Source organism: Phycodurus eques, chromosome 4 (assembly GCF_024500275.1).
Source record: "Phycodurus eques isolate BA_2022a chromosome 4, UOR_Pequ_1.1, whole genome shotgun sequence".
In the NCBI taxonomy this organism is placed as follows: domain Eukaryota; kingdom Metazoa; phylum Chordata; class Actinopteri; order Syngnathiformes; family Syngnathidae; genus Phycodurus; species Phycodurus eques.
In genome coordinates this window covers 23,504,469-23,527,769 of record NC_084528.1, presented here as the reverse complement: position 1 = coordinate 23,527,769, position 23,301 = coordinate 23,504,469, and the positions used below count along the sequence as shown (strand labels likewise).

General features: G+C 42.1%; 1 protein-coding gene across 3 annotated transcripts in view; it reads right to left on the bottom strand.

Annotated features, from left to right (window-relative positions):
- Window positions 1–13,454: 13,454 nt before the first annotated feature.
- bbs9 (Bardet-Biedl syndrome 9) overlaps window positions 13,455–23,301 on the bottom strand; it is an 86,627-nt gene continuing 76,780 nt past the window's right edge. For all 3 annotated transcript variants that reach the window (XM_061674720.1, XM_061674721.1, XM_061674722.1), the window contains 2 exons: window positions 18,132–18,314; window positions 13,455–13,724 (listed from right to left, as the gene is read on the bottom strand). In XM_061674720.1, coding sequence (XP_061530704.1) covers window positions 13,470–13,724; window positions 18,132–18,314 — 438 coding nt within the window. In that variant the 3' untranslated portion in view covers window positions 13,455–13,469. The remainder of the gene's footprint in view (window positions 13,725–18,131; window positions 18,315–23,301) is intronic.

The following is a 23,301-nucleotide window of genomic DNA, read 5'->3' as shown; positions in this document are numbered from 1 at the left end:
GAGGGATTACTGAACAGCTTTTTCCCAGTCATTCCCCACATCTTTCCATACCATTCCCCATGTCATTCCATTTGTTTTCCATGTTTCCCCCATGTCTTCATCATGTCTTCCTACATATTTCCCATACTTCTACAATGTCTTTCCATACATTTACCATCTTTACCGTTTTTCCTGTGTCATTCCCATGGTTTTCTGTCTTTGTTTCCCATGCTTATTACGTCAAGATATACACACTTTCCCATTAATTTTAAAAACTTAAAACGATGTTTGGCTCGCCAATAAACACACATTAAACACATGCTATAATTTGTATTAGATGATTAAAATGCGATTGAATCATGGTGTTTCTCTGGCATCAAAGATAGATTAAAGACGTGCTTGTGACGGTCCATGAAGGTCAGTGACGGGAGCTGGCGGCTGTCGTGGGGTTTAGAAGCACATTCGACTTTCCACTGGTGACAATGATAACAAATATGCGGAACATGTTTACATAATAGCCGGCAGCATTTGCTGTGGCCCAAAAATAGTCAATCAGATAATGCGGCGGCAACGACATTAGCGCAACATTATGCTCGCATCAAAGCCCGTTGGCGCGCCATCAGAAAATCCCGCTGGCTCTGCTTTGGCTCATGCGCGGGAATGTCGCTACTCAAAAATGTTGTTGACAAGATGACGCGTTCAAACCTCAGGAAAAAGTAGGACGAGTAGCAAAATGTTTCACGTGCGGTTGATTATCTCCAGTTTAGCTTTTGTACACTGTGACAAGGTCATGTCCTCAACGGTAGCTTTGAACAACGAGGCTGCAATTACACACACACACACACACGCACGCACGCACGTACATACACACACACACACACACACACACACACGCACGGGCCTTTCGGGCTAATCCTTCTTTCAATCTTTTATATGCAAGTGCTCAGGCTAACAATGGTATCAAGCGAATTTAAGATAAAAACAAGAAAAAAAATAAATACACAAATGTCAGATAAAGCTTAACAAGCATCATCCATCCATCCATCCATCCATTTTCTTTACCGCTTATCCTCACGAGGGGCGCGGGCTGCTGGAGCCTATCGCAGCTATCTTCGGGCGGGAGGCGGGGTACACCCTGAACCGGTCGCCAGCCAATCGCAGTGCACATAGAGACAAACAACCATTCGCACTCACAATCATACCTACGGGCAATTTAGAGTCAATCAACCTACCACGCATGTTTTTGGGATGTGGGAGGAAACCGGAGAGCCCGGAGAAAACCCACCGAGGCGCGGGGAGAACATGCAAACTCCACACAAGCGGGGCTGGGATTTGAACCCCGGTCCCCAGAACTGTGAGGCAGATGTACTAACCAGTCGTTCCACCGTGCCGGCTTAACAAGCATCACACAGGGCAAATTCACAAATAACAGTGTCAAGTTTGTTCTGGATATTTTGATAATTATCAGTACTGCTGGGTATGTCAATTCTAAAATGGAAGATGTAATTTGTCACTGGATTGAAACCCTAAACCTGGCTCAAAACCCTAGTTTGAAAAGTTAACCCAGGCTGTAAACTGCTATTTGAAATCCTCAACCAGATAAAAAAACAACAATTTGAAGTCCTAACCCTAGTTGGAAACCTTAACTCTGACTTAATACATTCATCCTAATAAAAAATGATAGCTTAAAAATGGCGCGATGGCGGAGGTTCACTGTATTGCCCAAATTGTATTACTTGCATTGCATTACAGCAAAAACTGAACGCTACCACTTGTCTTCCTTTGTCGGACATTTATCCACCGAGCAGACACGCCTCACGGGAGGAACATCGAGTGCGTTTTGGGTTTGCGAGGTTCAGGACACCCACGATGAGGGCGCGAGGTTGAGCGCGGCATACGTGAGTGCAGTTATTTTGAGAAAGACCCACTGGACATGTTTGAGTTGGGACGCATGCTCCAGAAAACCAGCTGTAATTTAGTCAACGCACCAATTTCAAGGCCACGGAACCCCCCCGAAGAGGCAAAAATACTAACTCCTGCGGCGATCCAACATGCAACTAAAGCTAAAAACATAGAATTGAAACCTTTTACCCCCCACCAGATTACCAGAAGCCAGACCTCTACTCGATGGCGAGGCATATACTGCTGACTCGCGGAAAACGAAAAAACATTTTATGCTCTCTCCGTGATGCCATAGCTTAATAGTCCCTGATTTTATCTTGCTAACACAGATAGATCGGAACCACAGTACAAAAACACATCAAAAGGAACAAAATATATAACAATCAATCAGTCTCTCCAAGCTGACTCATCGTGAAATAAGTAGACTGGTCTCTAGTCAATGAGTGGGAATATATGGGCAAACAATGGACTGGTAGATACACACGCACTCACGCACGCACACATACATGCATGCACACACATAAACACACACACACACAATGCTAAGCTTTGTGACCTTGGCCAAACTGAAGCTAACAGCTTTGACGTGGCTAATGGATGAGTGCTACCATCATGCTAACACTCTTGGCTAATTGCTAATGGTGCCTGCTAATAGGTACCATCCTGCCCGGGTTGGGGCGGGGGGCAAATAAACATTATCCAGCCCTTGGATGCTAACAGCGAATGCTTCTGGCTAATATGAATGCACGGCTGTGTTTTCACAGAGTTTTAGGATGAGGCTGCATGTTCTTAGCAATTAGCAGACGTTATAAATAGGCACGCTGTTAGCAATTGGCAGACGTTACAAATACGCACGCTGTTAGCAATTAGCTGATAAATAAAACAGTGGCTGTATTGTAAGGGTTCAAACAGAGAGCTAATAGATGTTAGTGTGTGTGTGTGTGTGCGTGCGAATGTGTTGTGTCTAAGATCCCAGGTGGGCTGCAGGGTCGGAAAGAAGCCGTCTTTGAAGTGTGTCTTTAGGGCGACTATATCAGAGGGTGGGGGGGGGACAATCCGACGTCCCGCCCACCAGACACCTTTTGATGCCTTTTAAGTCAATCAAAAGTCACTTCCTGAAACTACACTGTACATGAAGGTAAACGAGGCGAGCAGGGACGCCGGAGCCTCAGGTCATGTCTGCTTAATATGGCGGAAACGGGGGAGGGGGGTTACTGGTCCGGCCTGGTAAATGGGGCCTACCATGATAATCTGTGATGCAACATGTACAGTCCGCATTTCAGGAGTTTATTTACTACATTTGACGAAAGTGGTGTGCTATTGAACATACACATGATAGGGTATGGTCGCTGTGGTAACACAACCATAACAAGCTTGGGATTGCTCACGCTCAACTCGTACACAAAAGTTGACAAATTCAATACAGCTTTACACTTTTCACATCACATAAACACATCATAGTGTACATTCACTGTCACATGGTGTGTGTGTAAGCGCACCTTTGTAGCATTGAGTGTCTCCCACAAAGTCCCTCAGCTCTCATTATTGGAGACGCCAGTGAGGATTAACACTAAACACACACTCACACTTGCACACTCATACACGCACACACTCGCATGCTAAGCTAACTAAGGTAGAGCCCATCAAAGAGAACGTAACCTTCCTGCATTCTGAAAGGCAAACTGACCTCAGTGCATTTCAGTGTGTGTGTGTGTGTGTGTGTGTGTGTGTGTGCGCATTATCATACTGATGGTCTGTTTGATTAAAGTGTCCTGCTTTGAAGAGGAGGCAAACCAGCGACAAGCTGTCAAGCCTCATCATGATGAAGAGGAGGAGGAATAGGAAGAAGAAGAGGAGGATGTCGTACCTTTCTTGACTTTCTTTGAAGGTTGTTTCTTCTTTATGAACTTGGTGGCGTCCTGAGGCTCCTCCGTCTCCTCTCCCGCCAGCTCTGCGATGGGTTCCACGCCGCCTAAACGACAGGAATTATTATTATCATAATAAGTAGAGAATGCCATTACTAGATATTGAGTAAATGCTGAAGTGTTGTGGCTGAACTGAAATGCTGTGGAATTAATTGAATTTTTGAAATATGTGAATTTGAAATTGGAATATTTGAATTTTTCAAATATGTTAAATAGCTCTAAATTTGGGTATTTCAATGTAAAAATGTGGAAATTTGGGGATTGTGAAAAAAAGATGTCCTGAATGACCTGATTGATGATTTTGAAGTTGGAATGATTCAACTGGGTCAAGAAATGTGGAAGGAGGAGGTATATATGTAAAATAACTGCATTTTCGGGAATGTTACCATGGCAAATATGGAATGATAAAAAAAAAAAAAGTATGAATTTGAAAAAAAAAGTTCCATATATGTCCTGAATGGTGAATTGCCTTTCACATATACATTGCTTTAAAGGTAGCATCAGGAGCAACCTTGGGTTCATTATCTTGCTCAAGAGCTCCTTTTAGTTTGAAAAACAATGTTCAACATTTTGGCCTATTTTCTGACAGATCTTAAGGACCAAACCAGTAACTGAATCATTATCAATTGAATCAATCTATTACAAAAATAACCGGTATTTGCAGCTGTACTATAACCTGTAATTGACATGTAGTTGAACCTGAAGCAACCTAAGAAGTGTACATTAAATTCATGGCCCATTAAATTAATCGGTACCTAAGAAGTAGTAACTCTCAGTTCCAAAAAAAGGTGGCGAGTACAACATCACTCCCTCTTGTGTGATTTTGCTTAATTATTGTTTATTTGTATTTTTAATCATAAAACAATACCAAAAAAACCAAGAATAATCGGTTCTTCTTCTTTTCCTTTCGGCTTGTCCCTTTAGGGGTCGCCACAGCGCGTCATCCTTTTCCATGTAAGCCTATCTCCTGCATTCTCCTCTCGAACACCAACTGCCCTCATGTCTTCCCTCACAACATCCATCAACCTTCTCTTTGGTCTTCCTCTAGCTCTCTTGCCTGGCAGCTCCATCCTCATCATCCTTCTACCAATATACTCACTATTTCTCCTCTGGACGTGTCCAAACCATTGAAGTCTGCTCTCTCTAACTGTCTCCAAAACATCGAACGTTGGCTGTCCTTCTGATGAGCTCATTTCTAATTTTATCCATCCTGGTCACTCCGAGAGCGAACCTCAACATCTTCATTTCCGCCACCTCCAGCTCTGCTTCCTGTTGTCTCTCATCCGTACATCATGGCTGGCCTCACCACTGTTTTATAAACTTTGCCCTTCATCCTAGCAGAGACTCTTCTGTCACATAACACACCTGACACCTTCCTCCACCCGTTCCAACCTGCTTGGACCAGTTTCTTCACTTCCTGACCACACTCACCATTGCTCTGGACGGTTGACCCCAAGTATCTAAAGTCCTCCACCCTTGCTATCTCTTCTCCCTGTAGCCTCACTCTTCCCCCACCACCCCTCTCATTCATGCACATATATTCTGTTTTACTTCAACTAATCTTCATTCTTCTGCTTTCCAGTGCATGCCTCCATCTTTCTAACTGTTCCTCCACCTGCTCCCTGCTTTCACTGCAGATCACATTGTCATCTGCAAACATCATGGTCCACGGGGATTCCAGTCTAACCTCATCTGTCAGCCTATCCATCACCACTGCAAACAGGAAGGGGCTCACCTGATGCAGTCCCACCTCCACCTTAAATTCGTCTGTCACACCTACAGCATACCTCACCACTGTTCTGCTGCCCTCGTACATGTCCTGTATTATTCTAAAATATTCTGCCGCTCCAGACCTCCGCATGCAGAACCACAGTTCCTCTCTGGGTACCCTGTCGTAGGCTTTCTCTAGATCTACAAAGACACAATGTAGCTCCTTCTGATCTTCTCTGTACTTTTCCATTAACATCCTCAAGGCAAATAATGCATCTGTGGTACTCTTTCTTGGCATGAAACCATACTGTTGCTCGGAAATACTCACTTCTGTCCTGAGTCTAGCCTCCACTACTCTTTCCCATAACGTCATTGTGTGGCTCATCAACTTTATTCCTCTATAGTTCCCACAGCTCTGCACATCACCCTTGTTCTTAAAAATGGGCACCAGCACACTTTTCCTCCGTTCCTCAGGCATCTTCTCACGCGCTAGAATTCTATTGAACAAGCTGGTCAAAAACTCCACAGCCACCTCTCCTATATGCTTCCATACCTCCTCAGGAATGTCATCATGACCAACTGCCTTTTCATTTTTCATCCTCTTTAATGCCTTTCTAACTTCCCCTTTAGTAATCATTGCCACTCCCTGGTCCACCACACTTGCCTCTTCTACTCTCCTTCTCTCTCATTTTCCTCATTCATCAACTCCTTGAAGTATTCTTTCCATCTAGCTAGCACACTACTGGCACCAGTCAACATATTTCCATCTCTATCCTTAATCACCCTAACCTGCTGCAAATCCTTCCCATCTCTATCCCTCTGTCTGGCAAACCTGTATAGATCCTTTTCTCCTTCTTTAGTGTCCAACCTGCCATACATGTCATCATATGCCTCTTGTTTGACCTTTGCCACCTCCACCTATGCCCTGTGTCACATCTCAATGTAAAACAACAATAATCGGTTAATTAACAATAATTGAAAAAAGGTTTAGCAAAATAAACTGATGCAAAATAAATTTGCATCTGATTATTTGATTAATCGATGGAATAATCGATAGAATAATCAGTTCTAAAATATTCAATGGTGTCACTATTTGTGTCACTTTTCTTTTTCATTTTCCTTTTTTGTGTGCCTTGTTGGCACCCCAAGCTGATAAAATCGTTTGGCATAACCCACACAGATAACCACCGAGCATTAAGATAGACTAACGGTTTGAAAAACCTTTGAGACAGAGTGATATATGTAAACTTAAGTCTTGACGACACCCATGGAATGACTCTCGTCCAGTCAAATTAATTGGGTGGAAGTAACTGTTGTAAAATTCTGAAAAGATCAAAACAGCCAACAGTTGTCTTTGCGAACAATGACAATAAAGTGTGTAGAAAAAAAATCATAACTAAAGCACAAGAATGAAGCATGAGCGTCATTATGATGTCAGATGATTGATCACAGACGAAGAAGCATCGGATAACATGAGTATATGTATGTGTGCGTATATGTGTGCGTGTGTGTGAGCAAATCCCCGCTAGAGTCCAGCGATCATTGAGCGATTTAAGGAGCTCCTGAGGTGGATGAATTGGACGCCTTGTCTGCCGTCCGTCCCTCCTCCCCGTCTCCTTCTCTTCATCCTCCTCGTTCCCCCCCAATCTCCTCCTCATTTCTTCCATCTCATCCTTTTCTTCTCCTCCTCATTATTACCTGCTTCCTCTCCCACATCCTCCTCTTCCTCATTTCCAACGACTTCCCCGCATCTCCTGCCCTTTGACCTCTTTTTCATTCCTCCCTGTACTTTTCTTCAACCTCTTTGCCTCACTTTGATCATCTCAAGCCTCCTCTTCCCTCACATCTTCTCATCCCCCCTTCCTCATTGCTGCTCCTCATAGTTTTTTCTCATCCATCCAGCTTTCCCTCTTCCTCCCATCCTTCCATCCAGGCTTTCTGCTCATTTTCCCCTCATCTTTCTTGCTTTCCACCCATCTGCTCTTTCTTTCGCTCCCTATCATCCCTCCCTTCTTTGTCCTGTCTCTGCGTTTTGTCATCTTCATTCCTTCCTGGTTTTGTCATCCTCCAATCCTCCTTTTACTTTCCATCTGTTACTCCTTTTCACATCCCTCCTCAATTCTCATTCTTTTGCTGCTGCTCTTTCCACTCCTTATCCCTTCTTCATTCCTCCCTTCTTTCTCCGATTCCTTCTCTTCCTACCCATTCCACTTTTTCAATCATCCCTGCTTTTCTACTTTCCTCATCTCTTCCTCCTCTTCCTTATTTACTTCAACTTCCTTGTCCATCTGTTCCTCATTCCTCTCTGCTTTCTTTCAACCCATTTCCTCATCACTCCTTCCTCCTCATCCTCCTCATCGTCTTCATCAGTCCACATGGCTTTTTTTCACCCTCTGCTCCTCTTCTCCTTCATTCCTCCCTGCTTTCTCCCATCTCAGTTCTCTCTTCTTCTCCTTCCTCTGACTCTTCTTATCCCTCCTTCTTACTCCCCATTTGCTTCTCTTTTTCTCCTTCCTCCTCTTTTCCTCCCTTCTCTTCTTCTAATCATTCTCCATCCTTCCTCAGTCCTTCCTGCAGTGTCCACCCTCTGCTCCTTTTCTTGTGCCTCATCTTCATCATTCGATCCCTGCTTTCGCTCCCTTCTCCTTCTCATCTTCCTCGCTGGTCCCTGCTTTTTCCTTCTCTTCCTCCTCCCTCATCCTCTTTTCCTCCTTCCAACCCTCCTCCCCCTACCCTCATGGCTCCTGGCTCACTCTTCATTTCCTCTCGTCCCTGAGGATCATTCCGTTTCACGCGGCTTTCCTTTAACATCCACTGCACACATGTTGCCTTTGTGTCCCCTCTCTATGTGTGTGTAAGTGTGTGTGTGTGTGTTGATGCGCGTTTAGGAGACTGCTGACTGCATGCGCGTCTGCTATCATCTCGACCTTAAGTTGTCTGAGAATGTGTGTGTGTCTCCACCTCCCCCCACCGTGTGTGTGAAGATTATCTTAAACCCTCTCTAATATTTATCCTGGCCTTTCTAAAGCCACTCTTGTTCAGCTTGGTGAGAGCACAGCATGTGGCTTCTCTCTCACATGCAGACAAACACGCACGTACACGCACACACACACACAGTTGTTTGAAATTGGATATGCCTTGCTCTTAATTGGGCAGGTGTTTTTCTAAGGCCAGAGACTTTTTGGCATTTTTCCCCTCTTCAACGCTGTCTAGTAATTTCGTGGGAGTGTGAGTGTGTGTGTGTGTGTGTGTGTGTGTGTGTGCGTGTGAACCTCAGTCTTACATCAACATCAGGTAAGAAACGGGCGCTGCGTTTAGGAGCTGCTGCTCAGTAAGAAAAGTGAAAGCAGAATGGAAGTTGGCAAAGTGATAACATAAAAAAAAATAAAAAAATTAATTTAATAGCATTTACAAATAAATACAGAATAAATAAAACATCCATCCATCCATCCATTTTCTGAGCCACTTATCCTCACAAGGGTTGCGGGAGTGCTGGCGTCTATCCCAGCTATCTTCGGGCAGGAGGCGGGGTACACCCTGAACTGGTTGATAAATAAAACAGTTATGAATAAATCATAAAATAATATAATCAAATATAAATAAATACACAATATTACAGTATATATAATACATTATAAAAAATAATATAACAACTGACTTTTACCTTACCTCTTAATTATGTTATAAACGCTTTGATTAGTAATCATGAAAAGTTCATAAAACTGATCATAAATTCAAAGAATTAAATTCTCCTTTAAAATGTTAAGTTAAAGCTTCTATTTTTGTCACAAACCATAAGTTTGACATTTTATTTCTGTTTTAACATTATCTTCTAATCGTAAATTTAAAGTAAGCCTATTTTTTCAAATTTACTTTTAAACTGTAACATTGAAACTTATTTTTAAATATACTTTTCATTTTCTACTCAAAAAAGTAGAAAACCATTTTCTACTCTATTGGGACAGAGTGCTGTAGAAGTGGATTTTTTTTTCCTGGCTGATGCTAAAAATGAAGAACATCATTCACGGAATGTTTGGGTCGGGAGATTTTTTGCATTTGCGCTGTGCAAAAAGACAGACAATGCGGGTTCTGCTCGATTGCGCTTAAAAAATGTGAAAAATAAAAATAAAAGTAGAGTTTGGGTGCGTCGACAACAGCTGGAAGAACACTTGGGTTTGACGGTTTGGGTTTGTCGTCCGGGCGACACTTTTGTGAAGCTAGCGCGTCGGCTGCATCCCAGAATACTTCCAGCGTGTGTTTTGCTTCTCATCAGCACATTCCTGCTTTATTCCGGGAGGCTGCGGCCTCAACGTGAGGGTGACACGGCAGTGCCGACAGCGCCAATTTGCCTGCGGCCTTCACGCTATTTACAGCCTCAACGCATGTACATAAGACACACAAACAAACACACACATACTGTATATCCAACAAACGCGTACACGGGAGGAAGAAACATTCAAACGTTTTTGTACCAAATCCACCGAGAACTTGTGGTTCTTAGTACATTGCAGGCAGAACTGGCAAACGTTTTCAGTCTGTAGTCTCTGTAGTAGAAGTACAGATACTTGTTTAAAAAAAAAAGAAACAAAGAAAAACCGGTAAAAGTAGAAGTACTGATTCAACTCTTTTACTTAGGTAAAAGTACAGACTGAAATGTACTTAAACACAAAAGTTGCTTTTGTTTTATTGTTTTAATAGTATAAAATACATTGAAACTCTGTTTCGTAGAGTGATACAGTCCAGACCCATCCATATACATACATATAAAAAGACTTATGGCTGTATGAGCTCAAAAGGGTGCTTCTACTAAATACTGAGCAAAAGGTCTGAATACTTATGGCTTAGTGATATTTCAGTTTTTCATTTTTAATAAATCTGCAAATATTTCAACAATTCAGTTTTTTTCTGTCAATATGGAGTGCTGTGTGTACATTAATGTGGGAAAATGAACTTAAATGATTTTAGCAAATGGTTGCAATATAAAAAAGAGTGAAAAATTTAAGGGAGTCTGAATACTTTCCAATTATATGGACTCTCTGTATTGCGGCTTTATATATATATATAGTTACCTCTCCTATAAGCTTGAAACACATTAAAATTTAGTATTCTTTAGCGTATGTTCACACTCTAATGCTGTCAAGAAATGGGAGACTATCGTATAACATCAATTTGAGGAAACCAAAAGAACACCTTTTGCTCACATAGTTCTCCTAATAAGAGGCTCAGCATGTTTATTCAAGCTGTTTATTTATCACTCCCAGTTGAACTTTGCTGTAAAACTAACACATTTCGACAAAAGACAAGTTAACATTGCATATTCAAACACCAAAATGCTCCAACAAACCATTTGATTTCACCTAAGGAGTCAGCTGAGAGAAATTAGTATATATGTTATTGTAATATTAACCCTTCAAATAACTGCTACTCTAAAGCTTGCGCACACTGAGCAAACGTGACTGAACTGAACAATTGTCGGCGATTGACCCTCACATATTCATAACAACTCACTGAAACCGAGAAACTGCGATCCCTGGTGAGCTTATTGTTTTGCGGTTATTTTCTTATTGAACCGCAAACAACATTGTGCGATTTGTCAAAGAACAATGGATTGGCCTGGCCAACGTCGCTACATTATAATAATACAAAGAGAAGAAACGGGCAAGAAATAAAGGAGAGACTGGATATTTCAGAGGCTGTTGGCAATGATCGGCCCATTCATTGACTGCACTCGTGCATTTCAGTGACAGAGACTCTCCATGCCTCACTTTTTCAAGCAACAATCAATCACGTAAAAATCTGCAATATTTTGGGGGATGCATGAATGAAGCACTGTGATATAGAGAGCTTTCACTGCAGTGACTTTGGTCCAAACACAGAATGGTTCTCCAAACGTTCCTGGGTTTGAAACGCACCTCCCTGTGAAGTTCCTGGACCTCTCAAAAGTACTACCACCCCCTTTTAGCAGTGTCTTCAGTGGGACCTGAAAAATTGCCTCGCAACACAATGTGTTCATTCCAAACTGCACTACACTATATGTTTTCATGCATGTGTGTGTGTATGTGTGACATCAACAATATTTCCTGGACGAGGCGGAGGCTTGTGTTAATCATTGATCGTCCGACATTTATTTTTAGAACTGCGGGGAGCTCCACTCTTCAATTTGAAAAACGCTGCAGCAACACAACAAAGACAGCTGCATCAAGACCTGACACACACCCACACAAGTATATAAACACACACACAAATATATAGCCCATATGTGCGCATGTACATACACATTACATACTTTATCCATACGCGCATGCACGCACGCACACACACACACACACACACACACACACACACAAAAACATGCACACGCGAATATATAGTGCATGTGAGAGCATGTACACACAAACTTACAATACACTATCTGCACGCACGCACGCACACACACACACACAGCAAGCCCATCCTCTCCCCTCTCTTTAAGTCTAAAATAGACGCAGGCCTTAAACCACAGCTACCAGCGCTGCACTGTGAAAATAACTGCAGCGCACGCACACACACACACACTGTGAAAGCAGTGCACGTGTGTAACTTTGAACTTCAATTTGATCAATAACCAAAAAAAGGAAAATGAGACTGAAACAGCAAATAGAAACCAAATACCAAATTGTACATTTTTCTTGAAAGAACCCCAACATGCTTACATCTCTTTTTGTCTTTTCATTGTCCAATAAATGTGGGGAGAAAAGATCCCCAACTATAAGCTTCAGAATGAGTCATTTTTCCCACAAAGAAGAGAGGATGTATGCCTATGAGTATCAATGTATATTCTGTTCGTATGTGTTGCTGTTCTGTGTCTGTTAAAGTAGCAGTTGTTTGAAACATCTATGCTAATTTCCTACTATAGAACTACATGAAAAATATAGTAGATAAAATGTTTATATTGTTTGTTTATCGCTGAATTTCAACTATTGCGGGGTTCACTGTAAACAGCTACTATCGAAAAACCGATAGGATCTTTCATGCTCCAAATATTGATTGTTGATTGTTGCTTTTAATTCAATTTGAATGCTGTGTGTGTGTTTGTGTGTGTGTGTGTGTGTGTGTGTGTGTGTATGTATGTGTCCATCTCAGCCTGTGTTGAAGTGCTGTAATGTTATACCACCCAAAAGCTATTATTTACACTCAATTACACAGAGAAAAACCCACACCAAGTGGGGCTTTTTGTGCACCATCCCATCATATGTATGTGTGTGTGTGTGTAGAGGGAAACATTTGCCGTTGGTGTTGTTGGGAAAATAAACAAGTGTGTACCTTTACGGCTGAGTGAAAAAGCAACATCTCAGACGGCAAATAAATCACTGTTTACAGAGCCTGTTTGGTGTGTGGGTGTGTGTGTGTGTGTGTATGTGTGTGTGTGAGAGAGAGAGTGAGAGAGAAGGAAAGAAGGTGCTAGAGGAGAAGGAGGGAAGAGAATAGGGACCAAGGAAGCTAGGGAAGCACGCAATAAGGGAAAGAAGGTGTGAAGGAAGAAAAGCATGAGGTTGGGAGTGTGAGAAAAGAGGGACAAGAAAGAAGGATGCATATGAGGTAAAGGGAGGAAGGGAAGGCTGGAGGGCATGCACACAAAGAATTAAGGAAAGAGAAAGGGAACAAGGATTTGATAAGGGAAAGGAAAAATGACGAGAAATTAAAGAAAGGAGGAGCTTGGAGAAAGCAGAAGTGAAGGATAGAGAGACTGAAAGAAGGATGAAGGGGGACCCAAGGAAGGAGTAAAGGACAAAGGGAATAAGGGTGAATGTGAAGGAAAGAAAAGGAAGGAGGAAGCAAAGAGTGTAGGAAATGTGGCAAGGAGAAATGTGTTGAAATGTGTCATTATTAAACCAGACTTTTAACATGGCTATTGGGTAATTCCCCCTAACGCCCCAAAAAAGAAAACAAAAAACATTGGACCCGGTGTGGGACTCACCGGGGAGCGACCAAGTTCTGGACCCGCGCGGGGACCTGGACGTTGGCCTCGGAGGCCAGCGTGAGGCGCCCTCCTTTGGCGAGGCGCTCGCACAACAGCGTGATGTGCTTCTTGAGGCGGGCCGTGTCCCGGGGCAGACCCAGCACGGGCCCCCCGGCCTGGGCCAGCGTGGTGGCCTGGTCCTTGGGGCTGCGAGACAGACACGTCCTCAGGAGGTGAGACACGGCCGCGTCGCAGCTCTCCTCCCAGCCCTTGGGGGGAGACGCACAGGAGACAAAGGTCACTTTGATGCAAGCGTCATCACCTTAACACACACACACACACACACTAATCCACCGATCTTCCCACACACGTGCGCACTCACACTCATATGCACACAAACACACCTTACCAATCTACCGACCCCAACATATAGTACACAAACACACGTAGTCACACACTATGATACACATACAAACAATCCACCTGCCCCCCCCCCCACACACACACACGCACTTGTCTGTTGCCAGTTCGTCTCTCTCCCCTCTAGAGCCCCCCCGTCTCCTCCTCCCTGCCTGCCGCCATGTTGATAGGCCCCTAATGAGTCCTAATGACAGGTCATCAAGCCTCTAATGACCAACCACACACACACTGACAGGGAGAAAAGAACGAGTTGGAAAAAACAAGAAGAAGAGAAGAAGAAAGGGAGAGACTTGAGAGCGGGGTCAAGAAGACCACATGACGACAGATGAGAAGGTGATGTTACATACTCAAATGAAGAAGAAGAAGGCAGATGTAGATGTTCCCAATGCTGGGTACAAGTACAAGTGCAAACAAAGTACTTAGTACAAATAGTTTGTTACTGTACTGAAGTAGATTCTTCAGGTATCAGTACTATCTGAGTATTTATTTATTTTTTACTTTTAACCTGTGCATTTGAAAACATTTATCCATACTTTCTACTCCTTCCTTTGTTAAAATAGGTAAATACAGTAATCCCCGGCTATATTGCGGATTCTTTTTATGTGTTATTAAAATTGTTGTACAACACTTTTGTGTTATCCATTGCTCTTGCTCTCTATCAATATGTGATACTGTATGTGTTTGTATTGTTTTAAACGTGCTTAAAGACCTTAAAAAAATGTAAGCGCCATAAATGTGATGAAAAAATGCCAAGGATGTATTTAAATAGGGTTTCTCTGTATAGCAGATTTGAATTATTGTGAGGGTGGTCTGGAGAATAACCCCGCAATGGAGGGGGAATTACTGTAGTTACTTTTTTTAACTTTTTGCAGATCACGACATAATGTAAAAATGACGTACAGTGCAGTGAAAAAGTATTCACCCCTTCTAAAAATCCCTTTTATTTGCATGGTTTCCCTACTTTCATGTTTAAAAACATCAAACAAATGTAACTATCAGACAAGGATAACCCAAGTAAATGTAAAATGTAGTTTAATAAAATCACCATTTAAAAACTGTATGTTATGTTTACTTATGTTGAATTTGAGAAAGGGGCAAAGACTTTTTCACAGCACTCTAAATAGGAAGTGGTAAAGTGAACTGCAGATAAGCAAGAAATGTCCCCATACATGGCCTTATTTAAGAAAGGTCAGAAGGCTAAACAGTTCAGACTCTGACATGTAGAAGTAGAAAGAGCAAAAAGTGAAGCATTGTTAATGCTCCCGAATTTAGAGTTGTACGTCTTCAGTGTAGTACCACGTTGTTCCACAACCTGCCAGGCAACACAGAGGTCTACTGGAAGAGATGCAGTGGAACAGCAAGAAGATGAGGCAGAGAAGGTCCCCAATAGTAATATCTCCCACAGAGCAGAGTGAAGACTGTATATGCCTGTATTTTTGTAAGCCTAGCAGACTTTCTTTAGACTTCCATCAAAAATGAGTTTGACACCGATGCCTTACAGCCTACAGTGTTGTTCCAAAAGCTTCTCGTTGTCCTAAAGATTCATTTATGGAAAGATATACAGAATTCATTCACTTGAATAATTGAACAAGTGAGACAAGAATCTCATGTACGATTGACAGAATCCTGGCTGGCTGCTAAGAAATGCTTAACCCCGGACTAGCATTGCACCTTGGAGCGATCCCAACGAGGAGGACAACGCTCCAGACAGACGGCATGACATCCTGAGCCGTCTGGCCTGGGAAAGTCATCGGAGGAGCTGAAGAGGAGTCACGACTGTGTGAGAATAAGCTACACTACACTGAATCTCCTCACCATCTCCTGAGGATCCATCAGGATCACAATCACTTCCTGACATCACAGAATTATCTGGAAAAATATCTCACACTTGTTTCATTACAGAGCATTAGGCGTTTCTATTATTACAATTCATATTTTGGTTAGTACTATAATATTAAATCGTCGCTATGTGGCGGAATCCTCGCATCTCCAAAATTCCGGAAATCCAAAAAACGCCATCTTGCTTGAGTTACCAACACCGCATTGTTCAAGTTGCTAACTTATATTCCCATCATATATTGTTGCGTATCAACATCAACAAAACACGTCCTGTTTTGAGCGCATGCATGTCACTTCACAGACACATTCCGTTCATTTCGTTTTACAAAGTGATTGAATACAAAAGGTCATATTTAACAAAGAATCTGGATTCGGTGAACGTCTGTGACCGTAGCCTGAAACATGAGTGACGATATAACATCCAGACATTCAATCTTGAGGCGGCATAATGCCACACAGCTCTCGCAGAGTGACGAAGAGGCTGAGTTTTACGACACTTCTCAGACAGGTCTGTTCTTATGCGATTTTCAGCACTTTAATTTGGTTGATAATGGGTAAAAATTACAGATAACGTGGGGACAGACCAATAGTATCGGGTTATAAAAAAGTATTAAACTGATCACATGAGGGCATATGTGGTTTCTACCCGACATGCTACAGAAAGAGAATCAAACGTATATTTTAATACCAAAATGTTCAAACAAACCATATTCCGTCTAATGAACGCCTGCTAGTTTAATACTAAAACTATGAGGTGAAGATGGCATCATGGAAACTAGCATCGATGTTAAGGTAATTATAAAACTTCAAACTGCTACTTTAACACACACGGAGCAGCAACGCAAACAAGCAGAGCTCTCTACTATACAGGAACAATGACTATTAGTGGAGCTTGGTTTGGAAAGGAGTAAGTTAGAAAAGAAAGAAAATCAAGGTAGCTTCAGTAAGAGACATTTTGTCTTCTTCATCAAGCCTGACATCATTTCATCTTCTCCCCTCACACACTTGTCTCTATTTAAGCACATATAAATAATTGTGTGTGTTGCGTCTGTACAGCCCTCTTCTGGTCTCCATCAACTTTATGGGGGGGAGAAGAAGAAAAAGCTCCTTGCAGCTGTGTTCATTTTTTAAAAAACATTTCCGGAATGTTTTATAGCTCAGCTGGATCACATTTAAGACGTCTCCACTTGTGGCACTGTTGACTCTGGCCCAGTGTGTTTAGTGGGACGTGATTACTGTTCATTCGTCTTCGTCTTCACTGTACTTGATTGCTTAGAAGAGCTCATTTTTCAATGTGAAACGTAATGCTCTCTCTGTGAATGGAGAGGGTTAGAAAATCAGAATATTAAATACAATCGATAGAGCTTTTGTGAGTTGTCCCTGCGAGGTTACGGTGGTATTGTATGGATTGTCATAATTTGTGCAGTGGAATTAAGGACGGCAGCATAAATGTACTTTTTAGCTTGTCTCATCGTAAGAAAATGCTCATTTCAATGCAACCATGCTGATGATGACATAATATCTCTGGTAACTTTGATTTAAAAATTAATTCTTACGTACCAAAAAACAATATATTTTTTAAATGTACGTACAAATGAACCCTCCTCAAAGAAATATGTTTCTTTTTCACTGGAACTGAAAAGGTTAGAATTTTTCATGACTTTTAAAAATAAAAAAAAAAATATATATATATATATATATATATATATATATATATGTATTTATTGTGGTGCAAATTGGCTTTTAAATAGGGTGTGCTCAATCTCTATATCTGCTGTGTGTGTGTGTATGAGTGCGTGTGCCTGTGCGTGCGTGAATGCGTGCGTGTGAGAGAGAGAGAGAGAGAGAGAGAGAGAGAGAGAGAGAGAGAGAGAGAGAGAGTGTGCTGCTATTGTTGTAGGAGGCTTAGAATAGTCAAAGTGTAAATGAGAGATTGATCAGAGAAATGGAAAAACTGACACAATTAAGACACACAGATACACTCACACACTTACACAAACGACCACTTACCCAAGCCCACATACCCCCCCCCCCCACAAACATGCACTAACACACGTACACACCCACCAACGGCATCCCCCCCACACACAAACCCTCAGTAACCTTGACTTTGTGTGTGCGCATGTATTTGCTCTTGAATGCTTCAATCATAAACAGGTACACACTTACTATAGTGCACAGCTGATGTGTGTGTCTGAGAGCGTGAGTGAGTAATAGTGTGTATGTGTGTGAGTGAGTGAGTGAATGAATGAGTAAGCTAGTGTGTTCTGTGATTGCGTGAGCGACCGTGTGAGTGTATGTGTGTCAGTGTCTGAATGTGAGTGTGTGTGTGTGTGTGTGTGTGAGAACATATTAGAATGTGAGTGATTGAGTGAGTGAGTGAGTGAGTGAGTGAGCGAGCATTCACGCGTACATACCAATTGTGGCGTGTCCTGCAGCATCGGCAGCATGGTGGCCTCCAAGATGTTGGTCTGCTCGGGGGTGAGGCCCTGCCACAGTGACAGCAGCAGCACCAGCAGTTGCGTGGAGCTTCTCAGACGCACGAAGGCCTCCTCCAACTGGCAAACGTTGTCCTCTGCCGCCTCCGCCAGAGACATCACCTGGTCAACCGCGACCCGCAACGACAGCCATTATATAGGGATTTTTATATTGTGGACCTAGATACTCTGGTAAAAAGTTCACAAAAAATCCTATGTGGTGATTAGGGAGTAGGGAACAAGTGAATGATTCCGAACGCAGTCGCTGCATCCGGAATCATTCACTCGTTCCCTACTCACTATGTATGGGATTATTTTCTGTCACATAAATACAATATAACACTTCAGCAGGTGGAACTTCCCTAAACAACAAATATTTTTTTCCCCTTCCCTTTCCTTTATTTCAGAATTAGTTATCTATTAATTCATTGTGTACATGTAATAATATGATGAGGTGATTATTCATTTATATCACAGTTGCCAAACTTATTGTCATAGTTATGGTTTGCCTCCATGCCGCTATGACAATGTGAAAATTACAGAAATGGAAAATCACCTCGTCACATAGTATAACATAGAGACAATTGCCCCTGCATTTGATTGTTTACAACACATTGAATTTTAAATCTGAAGTCTTGGAAAATATAAATCTTCCATAGCGCTTATCCTCTCTCTAGGGTCGTGGGCGAACTGGAGCTGGAACAGATGTAACATGAAGTAGACAATTTAAAGTGGCAGTGAACTTCACAACCAGCATAGGTTTGGCAGATAGTGAACAATTGTTTCAAAAAAGAGGCTTCAAGACGTTTATTGCCACTCCCTGTTGATGTTTCAATCTTAATATAAAACAAAGGAAATTACACCCTTGGCCACAGCCGGGTGCAGTATAATACAGAGTCACACACTAAGATGAGTTCGACAATTGATGCAGTAAGCTGCAGCAATATTAGTCATTTTTCAAGGAGGATAAAGAATGTATGCCTGTGAGTATTGTTATATGGTCTGTCTACATACCGCTTGAGTTCAAATATCTGTTCCTTAAAAGGGTTATAACACCGTGAATATCAATGCTATTCGTGAGCCCGTCTATAGCGTTTTGCATTGCATGTCAGCATTAAACTGTCAGATGTTCAAAGTGATGTGGTTGTTTTAAATACATACAGTGGGTATGGAAAGAATTCAGACGCCCTTAAATTTTTCACTCTTTGTTTTATTGCAGTCATTTGCTAAAATCATTTAAGTTCATTTTTTTCCTCATTAATGTACACACAGCACCCGATATTGACAGAAAAAAATGGAATTGCTGACATTTTTGCATATTTATTAAAAAATAAAAAATGAAATATCACACAGCCATAAGTATTCAGACCCTTTGCTGTGACACTCATATATTTAACTCAGGTGCTGTCCATTTCTTCTGCTCATCCTTGAGATGGTTCTACACCTTTCATTGGAGTCCAGCTGTGTTTGGTTATACTGATTGGACTTAGGAAAGCCACACACTTGTCTATATAAGACCTTACAGTTCACAGTGCATGTCAGAGCAAATGAGAATCTAGAGGTCAAAGGAACTCCTGAAGAGCTCAGAGACAGAATTGGCCAAGGTTACAAAAAAACATTCTCCTGCACTTAAGGTTCCTAAGAGCACAGTGGCCTCCATAATCTTTAAATGGAAGACGTTTGGGACGACCAGAACCGTTCCTAGAGCTGGCCGTCCGGCCAAACTGAGCAATCGGGGGAGAAGAGCCTTGGTGAGAGAGGTCAAGAAGAACCCAAAGATCACTGTGGCTGAGATCCAGAGATGCAGTCGGGAGATGGGAGAAAGTTCTAGAGTCAGCCATCACTGCAGCCCTCCACCAGTTGGGGCTTTATGGCAGAGTGAGCCGACGGAAGCCTCTCCTCAGCGCAAGACACACGAAAGCCTGCATGGAGTTTGCTAAAAAACACCCAAAGGACTCCAACATTGTGAGAAATACGTTTCTCTGGTCTGATGAGACCAAGATAGAACTTTTTGGCCTTAATTCTAAGCGGTATGTGTGGAGAAAACCAGACACTGCTCATCACCTGTCCAATAGAGTCCCAACAGTGAAGCATAGTGGTTGCAGCATCATGCTGTGGAGGTGGTTTTCAGCTGCAGGGGACAGGACAACTGGTTGCAATCGAAGGAAAGATGAATGCGGCCAATTACAGGGATATCCTGGATGAAAACCTTCTCCAGAGTGCTCAAGACCTCAGACTGGGCCGAAGGTCCACCTTCCAACAAGATAATGACCCTAAGCACACGGCTAAAATAACAAAGGAGTGGCTTCAGAACAACTCCGTGACTGTTCTTGAATGGCCCAGCCAGAGCCCTGACTTAAACTCAATTGAGTATCTCTGAAGAGACCTGAAAATGGCTGTCCACCAACGTTCACCATCCAACCTGACAGAAATGGAGAGGATCTGCAAGGAGGAATGGCAGAGGATCCCCAAATCCAGGTGTGAAAAACTTGTTGCTTCATTCCCCAAAAGACTCATGGCTGTATTAGCTCAAAAAGGTGATTCTACTAAACACTCTGCAAAGGGTCTGAATACTTTTTTAATAAATCTGCAAAAACTTTAACAATTCTGTTTTTTTTCTGTCAATATGGGGTGCTGTGTGTACATTGGGGAAAAAAAATAAACTTAAATGATTTTAGCAAATGGCTGCAATATAACAAAGAGTGAACAATTTAAGGAGGTCTGAATACTTTCCGTACCCACTGTATGTAATTATCTTCGTTTTATGCTTAGTTTGACAGTAAACTTCATCTGGGAGTTGAAATAAACAGCTCGAAGCCTCTTTTTTGAAGAATTGTGAATCTGCCAAACTGCTGCTTTTTGTGAAGTGAGTTGAGCTGAGTTCACGGCAACTGTACAGGAACTAGTATCTCAAATCTTGGCTCGCAAGTTAAAGCAAAAAATCGTAAGTCGGTACGTTCTCAAGGCACCACTGTACTGTAGAGCGTTCTTTTGTATTAGAAACCATGTTACATTTTTGTTGGTCGTCTTTTTGGGGCTGGAACGTATTACTGACATTTTCATTCATTAGAACGAATGCTATAACTGGCTGGCTCTGGCACCCGGGCCTTGAGTTTGACACCTGTGACCTAAACAATACTAAACTACCCAATAATAACCCAATATTTCCACTTCTGATGTCCTATTACTTTTGTCCGCAAGGTACGTTGTATATATATTTTTCCACCCATTCCCAGTCATTCCTCCAAGCCGCATCTCCAACTGTGCCATACGTCATCTCCCACTGAGGTGAGCAGCTCGGATGGAAACCTTTCAAAGCAAAACATAAACATGAAAACACCCCCCAGCCACCATGGCACACAGTCCTCCCGCACCTCTTCCGATGACTCTGGTGGTCAGAGACTGACACATGAGCCAGACTGTGTACAGCCACTTCCTGCCCAGGCAGTCACCAACATGGAGGACCGGTACGATGACCAGGCTAGATCTCCAAATAGGTCTTCTATCTTTTCTTTCCATTAGTAGAGCGGGACGAGCAAACGTTTCTCATCGTTCCTTCGTGAGTGCAGCTCTCATGTCTTAGCATCAAACGCCTGTGGAAACCCGTTTGAGCATTTATTTGATATCCTTGATATCCATCTTAAGGTCCATCCATTAGTACGCGCTTTGTCCTCACTTGTCAATAATATACAATTAAAAACATCTATCCATCCTCCATCATCCATCCATCCATCCATCTACTGTTTCTGTCTGTCTACTGTCTCTACCTATCTAATCTACCGTGGTTACCATATTTAGCCATTGTTTCTAATGTATCTACTTAACTACCGTATATATCTACCAATCATATCTATCGCTCACTGTACTCGTGTACTGTATCCGTCGACTCTATCAATCATATCTACCATATCTATCTATCAACATTTTTAGTGCTTCGGTAAATATTCCCAATTCCCCATGTAGTATTCCCAAAGTTCTAGCAAGAGCCGACTTTATTAGAGACGCTTATCTGATGTCCGCGCTGGGTTAGGAGAGGATAAAAGGAGCGCAGTGCTTAGCATAGCGTTCAGCTAAACATACCGACAAGCACTTAAGAGCTGGGCCCCGTGGTGCGTCCTTGCAGTGACCTAGAAAACCGGCAAACAGAAAGTGAATGCCGGCTTTGAGACCAATATTTAAAAGGTGCAACTTAAGACTTCGAGTGACATGAACTCTGAACCTCAGCAAGGGTCTGTCCAGAACATCGAGAACGAGAAATGACAGAGCGATAAGGATGACAAGTGAAGACAGGCCCGACGCCTGGGAGAAAGCAGATCCTGGACTAATGGACCACATTGACTTGACAAATGGATTCAGGAGATCTGTGAAGAACACCCATATTGGAAAACACCATAAGAAATTCAACCACTGCAACAGGACACTTGGACTAAAGTGCTTGGACACAAATACAGGAAAAAAACTTTCACTACCCAATGTGATCTATGGAAAGCTGAGCATTTATATGATATCCTTGATCCTTGAAAAATGCCCACGAGTAGTTGTGACTCCCTAGTAAAATGATTTTTTCCTATTACTATGCAGAAATATCATACAGTAGTGGAAAGCATTAATGGAAAAAAACGTTACTACATAGTAAGACACTATCACTAAGCAGTGATATACATTTACAACCTATTTGTTGCATGAAATTGTATCAATTTATTCTCAACAGTCTGTTCTCTTCATTTTGTAACATTTATTTTGGCTACACTGCTTCCAGAACATAACTGCATGTGGATGTTGGATTTTTTTTGTCAAATCGGATTTTAGTCTCCATGTGTCGCCATGTCAATCTAATCTGCCCAGGGGCTTCAGAATTGGTAGTGTTGGCCGATGTCATTTAAACTGTATTAGCAATGGGACTGTTTCTTTAACCAATCAGTTTTCAAAATGGTCTTAACAGGGCCAACTAGCTGGCCCTCGATGACATCAGCACTTTTCCATCCTCTGATTGGTTGGTTAGAGCAACACTGTTCAACGAGCAAAATTCGTCTGTAGCAATCTGCACACATTATTAATATATTTAATAATCACCATCTCCGGTAAGTAAGAAATTGTATTTGCATGTTTT